Genomic DNA, 9,119 nt, shown 5'->3' on the forward strand with positions numbered 1-9,119 from the left:
CCCCTCCTACCCCCCCCCGGGCATCTCTCGGGGCCGGGTGGGGCCGGCAGGGGGCGCCGCAGCGCCGCGGCTGGGACCGTGCGGGGCGCCCGGGCGCGGCCCCGGCCCCCGCCTGCGGTGCCCGGTCCCGGGGCGCCCCCTGCCCCTCGCCCCCCGGCCCGGGGGCTGCTCGCACCCCCGGGGGGGCTCCCACCTCCGGGAGGGGCAGCCCAGGCCCCGGTGGGTTGGAGGAGGAGGAGGCGGCGTGGGTAGAGCGGGGCCGGCGTGCGGCTCCCCCCCGCTCGGCGTCCTCTTTTCCCCTCCTTCCTTTGTCGTCAAGTGCGTTTTAGCAACAAAGATCCCAACAAGAGAGTGGAAGTAAACTTAGCCGGGGCTTTGTGCGGCCCCGTGTAGCGACAAGAAGAGAAACAAAACTACCTATTTGTACCGCCGGGCGCGCCCACCCAGCGCCGCCCGCACAAAGGGCGCGGGGCAGCCTTGGGCCGCCGCGGGTCCCTGCCCCGCCGTGTGTGCTCCGCGGGGGGACTTTTGGGGTCCCTTCCCCATTGTACCGAGTCTCCCCGGCACCGTGAGACCAGAGGAAGGGCTCAGTGCTGCGGGCACGGAGGGGGCGCACCCCGGGCTGTGCGGAACGGCCTCGGCTCCCCGGCGGGGAGGCAGCGGGCGGGGGGCTCCGCTCCTCCGAGCACCCCACGGGTGGGGAGACCCCGGCCCCACGGGTGGGGCGAGCGTTGCCCATGCGGGACCCCGCCGGTCCCGGAGGGGTGCCTGCAGCGGGGCGTGGGGGGCCGAGGGGAGGCCGAGGCTGGGGGGGGGAAGGCTGGGGGGAGGCCGTTCCCTCTCCGCGCTCCCCCCATGGCTTCTCCAAGCCTCAAGCCAACACCAACTTGGGAAAGGGGAGAAAAAAAAATAGGAAAAAAAAAAAAAACGTCGCAACAATGCTGTTTACCCACTTCCTCCAAAAGGCGTGTGTGACCTGTTGCTGGAAGGGGAGCTACAAAGGCTTCCCAGTGGCTGCCTGGGCCGCCTCTGGGCCCGCCCCCCCCCGCCGAGCCGTCCCGGCGGCTCCGAGCCCCCGCCCCGTTTCATGCAAAACCAGGGGTAGAGACTTGTCCTCAGTGGCGGAGCCGCCGAGCGCTGATTGGCCGGGGCGAACACATTTATTCCCTGACAAGCCCCCATCACATGGATGGTTGTCTATTAACTTGTTCAAAAAAGTATCAGGAGTTGTCAAGGCAGAGAGAGAGAGTGTGTGTGTTTGCAAAAGGGGGTAAAGTAGTTTGCTGGCTCTTTAAGACTGAGGTGGAGAGAGAGAGAGAGAGAGAGAGAGAGAGAGAGAGAGAGGCAGGCAGAGAAAAGGGAAAAAGGAGGAAGAAGAAGTTTTTTAAAAGCAAGGCTCCGGCGGTAATAATAGCAGTTATTAGCATTATTAATCCATCAGCGAAGAGGAAGATTCTGATCGTGATCCAAGTGTGGTTTTGGGGAGTCCCCCTCCCCCCTTTCATACCCCTCCCTAGGAAAAAAAAAAAAAAAGTCCGGCTTGGGACTTTGCTGCCGCTGCTCCTCGCTTCTCTGCTCAAGGCTGGTTCCAGGCAAAAGTAGTTTGAATGTACAACATGATGGAAACCGAGCTGAAACCTCCCGCCCCCCAGCAAACTTCGGGGGGAGGCACAGGCAACTCCAACTCGGCCGCCAACAACCAGAAGAACAGCCCGGACCGGGTCAAGCGCCCCATGAACGCCTTCATGGTGTGGTCCCGCGGGCAGCGGCGGAAAATGGCCCAGGAGAACCCGAAGATGCACAACTCCGAGATCAGCAAGCGGCTCGGGGCCGAGTGGAAACTTTTATCCGAGGCGGAAAAGAGACCCTTCATTGACGAAGCCAAGCGGCTCAGAGCTCTGCACATGAAGGAGCACCCGGATTATAAATACCGACCCCGGAGGAAAACCAAGACCCTGATGAAGAAGGATAAGTACACGTTGCCAGGGGGCTTACTGGCACCGGGCACCAATACCATGACGACTGGGGTAGGGGTTGGGGCCACCTTGGGAGCTGGGGTGAACCAGAGGATGGACAGTTACGCGCACATGAACGGCTGGACCAACGGAGGCTATGGGATGATGCAAGAGCAGCTCGGCTACCCGCAGCACCCGGGCTTGAACGCGCACAACGCGGCGCAGATGCAGCCCATGCACCGCTACGACGTGAGCGCCCTGCAGTACAACTCCATGACCAGCTCGCAGACTTACATGAACGGATCGCCTACCTACAGCATGTCGTACTCCCAGCAAGGGACCCCGGGCATGGCCCTGGGCTCCATGGGCTCGGTGGTCAAGACGGAATCCAGCTCCAGTCCCCCCGTAGTCACCTCGTCGTCTCATTCAAGGGCTCCTTGCCAAGCTGGGGACCTTCGGGACATGATCAGCATGTATCTACCAGGTGCTGAAGTACCAGAACCAGCTGCCCCAAGCAGACTTCATATGTCCCAACACTACCAGAGTGCACCTGTTCCTGGCACAGCCATTAATGGCACACTCCCTCTATCACATATGTAAGACAAAGGGGCTGGGGGGGCGGAGGGGCGGGGGGGGGGGGGGGGGAGGAAAACTAAACAAAACAAACAAACAAAAAAACTTTTATTAGAAATTCTGGACTTTTTTTTTTTTTTTGGACTATTTTTGTACAGAGAAAACCGGGGGCGGGGGAGGGGGGGCAGAAATAAAACCGACGAGGAACTTGTATAGAGCTTGGAGGGGAAGCAACTACACAAAACTTTTAAAAAGTTCTAGTGAAAACGGTAGGAACTTTGCAGAAAGTTTGCAAAAGTCTTTACCAATAATATTTAGAGCTAGACTCAAAGAGCGAAGAGGAAAATGTTTTAATATTTGCAGGCAACTTTTGTACAGTATTTATCAAAATAAACATGGCAATCAGAATGTCCATTGGTAATATAGAGAGGAAAAAAAAAACAAACTCGAGAATTTGCCAATTATTTTTTAAAAATAGAGTCTACTTGGAGCATTGTGGCTTTGGCAGCTGAATTTATAACAGCTGCGAGAGGAGAGGAAATTATTTTACAGCGTTTGGACATTTAAATTGTTTTAGAAATTGTACAAAAGGCAAAAATGGTAGGACGAGTACTTGCGAACCATGGGCTTGGTTTGCTGTAAAAGGGCAAACGTTTAGATGTACTAAATTTTATTTTATTTTATTTTTTACTTCTTGTTAAAAAGCAAAAATTGCCATGCAGGTTCACATGCCGTTTGTTAATTTATAATAAGTTTTTGTTTCCAGACTTCATCCTGTTCAAAGAAAAGAAAAAAAAAGAAAAAAAAAAAAAAAGAAAAATACCAACCTGAAATTACTGTGTTTGAAATATTTTCTTATGGTTTGTAATATTTCTGTAAATTTATTGTGATGATATTTTAAGTTCTTTTTTTTTTTTTTCCTCATTTTCCGTAGTTGTATTTTAAAGATTCGGCTCTGTATTATTTGAAATCAGTCTGCCGACAGTCCATGTATATATTTGAACTAATACCATCCTTATAACAGGTACATATTCAAGTTAAGTTTTTACTCCATTATGCACAGTTTGAGATAAATAAATTTTTGACATATGGACACTGAAGTTCCGCTTGAGTCTTGGATTTATTTTTGCAACGCAAGCTGTTTTTGGTTTTGTTTTTGTTTTTAATAATACATGCGGCAGAAGCTCTCCCGGGGGCCAACCGAGCACTGGAAATAACGAGCATTGTAAATGTAGGAGCGTGAATATTTGTGTGGGTAGCGAAGGGAGAGGGAAGGTGCAGCAGGCGGGACGCGCCTGGTCCCCGGGCCATGCTCCGGGGGGCAGGGGCCGCTCGGCTCCCGCTGCCCCCCGGGGCCGGTGGCGATGCCGGTGGCGATGCCGGTGCTGGTGCCGGTGGCCACTTGTTGCCTTCCTCGGGGCCGTGCCCGAGCCGGCGGCTGGGGGACGCGGCGGCCCGGCCTGCAGGGCTCGATCAGCCGGAGCGTTTCTTTCTCCCCCCCCGTGTATCCTCCCCTCCGTGTCCCCCCCCCGTGGGGTGCTGCCTGTCGTGGCCCCCCGAGGCCGGGCTGCCGGGGGCTGAGCGCTGCCTTTGTTCGGGACTTGCTCAACTTTTCCTCTCCTCGCTCCGGGGCAGCGCAGGAGGAGGTGAGAGGTGGGGGCGGGGGGGCTCGGCTGAGCAAAGGTAAGAACCGACAAAAATGGAACAAACAAACAGAACAACCCCCCCAAAAATATATATATATTAAAAAAAAAAAAATCGAATGCCAGAGACTTTCACCTTATATCACAGCCCTTTCTTGAATCCTATTTCTTAAATTGCCAGCGCGGTGTAGCCCCAGTTCGGACAATCTCTGCAGCCGGTCACAAGCCCCAAAGAGAAGCGGTGGCGCCCGCCAAATAGGAGGAGAGCACCGCCAGCCGTGCCAGGTAGAGTTTCACTTTGTACAGTTGCAACCGCAATCGCCGAGGGGCCGCTCCGCGCTGCGGCCCCGGCCGGGCATGGGGCGGTGGGCAGCACGGTGGGGCAGCCCCGGTGGCAGCCCCTCGCTCCCCCCTCCCTCCCGAAAGCCCCAGCGTTTATTTGGGGTTGCTAACGCGGCTGGGGGTTCCTTTGGGAGACACGCGTGAGGAGGTGCGATAATAATAATAATAATAATAAAAACCACAATCAGCTGGGAGTGGGGGCCCTGTGATTGCAAACTGGTCGCGTCTGCTGCTAATCGTGTGTTGTGCGTGGAGAGAAAAGGATGCGATGGTTCGCTTAGGCAAGGCACAAACCAGGAGCTCTGGAGTGGGGGCAAGTGTTGCTCAGTTTTTCTTGCTCGGATTTCTTGTCGGTCACTGGATTGTGCTTTAGTTCAGGGGAAAGGAAGGAGGGAAAAAAATCACAAATAGTGTTACCCGGCTCATCTTGGCTTTTTTTTTTTTTTTTTTTTTTTCGGTAGTGCTATTTCCTAGGCTCAGTTCTGGCCTTCCTACTTGAAGCCTGGTGTCCAGATGAAAACTCAAATTGCCAGACCAAGAGATGTGGAGTTTTGCTCACTGTCTGTTTATGTAGTTAAGCTCCCTTTGTCCTTTTTATTTCTGAGCCGTCGCGGTACTTGGGCAGCAGAGCATTTATTACAGATTCCCAACCTTTTTATTTCTTTTACATTAATGCAACGAGTAAAATATATTTTTTTTTCAGAGCTGTGCGGCGTTTGTAATGCATCTAGGGATTATTCACGTGGTAACGAGCACACATCCCCGCTCCTGCTCGCCTCGCTGAGAAAAGAGAAGTGGGAATAAAAGCCCAATCGATATCGCGATTCCATTTTTTAAGGGGAATCTTAGCCAATTAACAGCAATAAAACCTGGCCCCTTTTTGAAGTGCTAACTAAAATATTCGAGGGGGGTAGTTGGAAATGTTGGTCCTTTTACAATTCGCATAGAGAAGGCGAGGTAATACAATTAAACAAAAGGCACTAAGCCACATATTCAGGCTTAGTGAATTCAGCAACTTTTTATATGAGCAATTTGTTTAAGCTTAGATTTTGGAGTATGATGTAAAATATATGTTGTTGAAACCTGATCTCCCTTGGACAGATTCCTTCCATCCATCCATCCATCCATCCATCCATCCATCCATCCATCCATCCATCCATTTATGCGCTTAGAGAAGATAACCCAAGCATTTTACGAGTCCAGCTGAACGATTTGATTTTTTGAAGTGTTACTTGGAAGAACGCCATTGTCCACGGCTGATTTTAAATTCAACCCATTAAGTAACCCCATTTACACCTAAGCCGTTGTACTGGGCTGTCGTTTCTTGCAGCTGAGATGGGTAGCAGAGCTCGTGGATGTGTTTTTATGCTGGTTATTGAAGCCCTTTTGGGTTCCCTCTAGTGAGTTGTTGTGTGCTCCATGGTCGGGGTGATGCTCGGTTCACGAGCGTCAGTGTTAATATTTCGCTAACCTTGTACAGAGCCGAAATGAACCCGAGGATAAGATTATAGTTTCCCCTGTGTGTTTTTTTACGGTTTTTTAAAGACTGGGGTGTTAAAATATTTTGCGGAACTGGAGAGGTAGATTAGCAGGGTTTCTTGCCAAAGCTGGGAAGCTGGTATTACAGCCTGTCCCAGGGGGAAATCGCTCACATTAACCACTAAATGAATATTTGACAAGGGCTCATTCGGGGGTATTATTACTACAAACGGGTCCCTACTGGACTTTCCAAGGGTCAAAGAGCAATGGTTCAATTAATTATTTAGACGGTTAGTAGATTTGGTTGTAATAGCCGGACTGATTTCTGCAACCGACAGCTTCTGCCGGTGGGGACCCGGCGAGCGCCGCTGCCCGCAGCCCAGCACCAGCCGCCGGCCGGCAGCGACGGAGCGGACGGCTGCCGCCTGCCCTCGGCCATTTCTTGGCCGAAAACCTCTTTTTCTGCTCGGAGACAACCTCTGGGGCCGTGGGAGCCCTCGAGGCTTGCGGGGACCCCCGCAGCAGCGCGTCGTTGCTCAGGATTAATCCCTTCTCGCCTCCGACGTGCAGCAGCCCCGTCTATCTGGCTCGGCGTAGCAGGTAGATAGCTGAGCGCTTTAAGTAGTATATAATGGAGGTCCCACTGAAGGCAAGAGGCCCATTACTGATAGGTGTGATTAGATACACTTCACTTATTTAAAGCCCGATCTAACTCAAATATTAAAAGCTCCAGCGGGCTCTGGTGCGTACGGGATTTCCGAGGAAGCTCTCGGCCGGCGGGGGAGCCGCTGCCGGGCGTGTTTGCCGGCAGCCAGCCGCGCCTGGCACTGGCGTTCCCACATTTTTGTTGTTGGGGGGGGGGAGAGACGAGGGAAGGGAGGGTTATTTTGTTTAATTTCTACAACAAACATGTCCGCAGTAGTAGATACTAAAAAAAAAAAAAAATGTTGGGAGTGTGCGATTAGGTGACAATAATATATGTTGAATGAATAAGAGATAAGCTGCAAGGGGGGAGAGGGAAGCAGTAATTACAAACCCAATTCATTCAGCTTTTCAGGACTTTTGTTGTGGGAGCTCCATTGACGGGCTTCGAGCTGCCAGTTTTCTCACATTAAAAAGAACTGATCAGCGCCTCAGGGGGACAAGCAACACCGCTTAACTGCATAGTGATGGGGTCCTCATTTAGAGCCATTACAACAAGAAAATTAAACAGAGCCTTTGTGTGCACCAGGTTTACTTTTCAATTGCTGACAGTTTATAGCTAACTGCTCAGAGATTGAAGTTTGATTGCGGTTTGATCGCCTGCTAGTTAGCACCACCGCTATTTTAGTTTTGGTAATTAAAACCAGTTTTCTGACGATGGCACGGGGAATTGCAAGAAGTTTGCTACTATTTTGCTTTTGAGGAATCAAGTTCACTTGGCAAGGATGTCCAGCGCTGAAGTGAGTGCGGGGGCTTTTTCGCTTAAAAACTTGGGATAAAAAAAATGAAAAAAAAATGAAGAAAAAAAAAAAAAAAACAGAAATGGAAAATCTCGGAGTTGCAAATCTGGCAGTGCAAGCGCGGAGCGGCGCGGAGCAGAGACAAGAAGATCGGCCCGGGCCGACTCTGGGCTGCCTTCGGCCGGCGGCAAGGGCACAGCGGGGCCGGGGGAGCTTCGGGAGCTCCCCGGGGACGGGGGGCAGCAGCCGGGACAGGGGGGGTAATGGGGTGAGAGTGGGGTGAGTGTGGGTGCGAGAGGAGGCGTGTGAGTGTGAGGCTGTGAGTGTGCAAGTGTCTGTGTGAAAGAATGTGTGTGTGCAAGTGTGTGTGTGCTTGTACAAGTGTGTGTAGGATTGTCTGTGAGTTTCTGAATGTGCAAGTCCGCTTGTGAGTGAGTGTGCAAGTATGCACGAGTGCATATGAGTGTGCATGTCTGTGTGTATGCGTGTGTGAATGTGTCTGCATGCATGTGTGTGCATGTGTTCACATGTGGCTGTGTTCATGTACATGTGCATGCGTGTGCTCTGTGCTCGTGTGTGTGCACATGCACACGTGTGCGTGTGTGTGTATACATGTGCATGTGCACGTGCGTGTGCGCCTGTGCGTGCAGAGGGAGGGGGCGCGCCGCAGCGAGCCGTAATTCTGCCTTCCCATTTGCAATGTTCGCAGGAGATGGGCTCGGCCATTTATTGCACGGGGAGCCCCGTGCCTGGAGCTCGGCTTCCCGGCAGGACGAGTGTGTGGGGCTGAGCCCTGCCGGCAGCAGGGCCGGGACACAGCCTGCCCACAGGGCTCCCGCTGCGGGGATGCTGGGCCAGGCTGGAGAAGTTTGTCCCAGAGTTTGTCCCCACAACTTGCAGGACCATGTGGATGAGATCTTTTACAGTGTCTTTTCATTTATTTTCTTTCTTTTTCTTCTTCTTCCTCTTCTTCTTCTTTTTTTTTTTTCTTTCTTTCTTTCTTTCAGGATTTACATTTGTTTTCTTTGCATTCCCTTTCCCACAGAAAATCGAGCCTCTTCTGCCTTTGATTACTTTCAGCCTCAAGTAACTGAGTGCTTATTTCAAGGCTGTTGTCTCCTCCAGAGAACAGGAAGGCCAAAACCCCGGGGTGCAGGGGGGCCAAGGGGTACCCACCAGGACAGTGGGGGAGCTGCCCCCAAGCCGTTGAATGGAGCTCTGTGGGGCCAAAGCAGCAATGCTGCAGGTTGTCCAGGGGCTATGGGACCCCAACAAGCACCGGGGAGCCATTCAGCCCTTCCAGCGGGGCTGGACCCTGTCCCTTTGGCTCCCCAAAGTGTGTCCCTTCTTCCTGAGCAAGGCAGGGGCCACGGGGCAGCCGCAGAGCCCTGGACCCGGGCGGGTGATCTGGGAGAGCGGGAGGGGAGGCCTGGTGACCTCAGTGACCCCATCACCCCTCGGCAGTTAGGGCTGCTGACGTCACCTGCGATCTTTTTACAGAAAGTCGTGATTAATGGGGAGTAGGCGGGGGGATCCCACCGGGCGTGGACAGAAGCAGGCCCCTGCACAGCCTGCAGGGTCTCCACTGAGGCTGCCTTGGGTATGGAGACCCCTGGCCCTCTCCAGGGCTGCCGGCTGGATCCCACAGCCTGGCCTCCCCTCAGCCTGGCCTCCCCACTGCTCCC

At 53.0% G+C, this 9,119-nt stretch overlaps 1 protein-coding gene across 1 annotated transcript; it reads left to right on the top strand.

Annotated features, from left to right (window-relative positions):
- The first annotated feature begins 1,116 nt into the window (after positions 1-1,116).
- Positions 1,117-2,555, top strand: SOX2 (SRY-box transcription factor 2). The gene has a single exon (XM_068692208.1). The coding sequence runs from the start codon at positions 1,608-1,610 to the stop codon at positions 2,553-2,555; it is 948 nt and encodes a 315-aa protein (XP_068548309.1). The 5' UTR covers positions 1,117-1,607.
- Positions 2,556-9,119: the final 6,564 nt, after the last annotated feature.

Source organism: Anas acuta, chromosome 9, assembly GCF_963932015.1.
Source record: "Anas acuta chromosome 9, bAnaAcu1.1, whole genome shotgun sequence".
NCBI classification, from domain to species: Eukaryota; Metazoa; Chordata; class Aves; order Anseriformes; family Anatidae; genus Anas; species Anas acuta.

Excerpts from the sequence above, each read along its gene's own strand:
- SOX2 (XM_068692208.1), top strand. The coding sequence starts at position 1,608 with ATGTACAACATGATGGAAACCGAGCTGAAACCTCCCGCCCCCCAGCAA.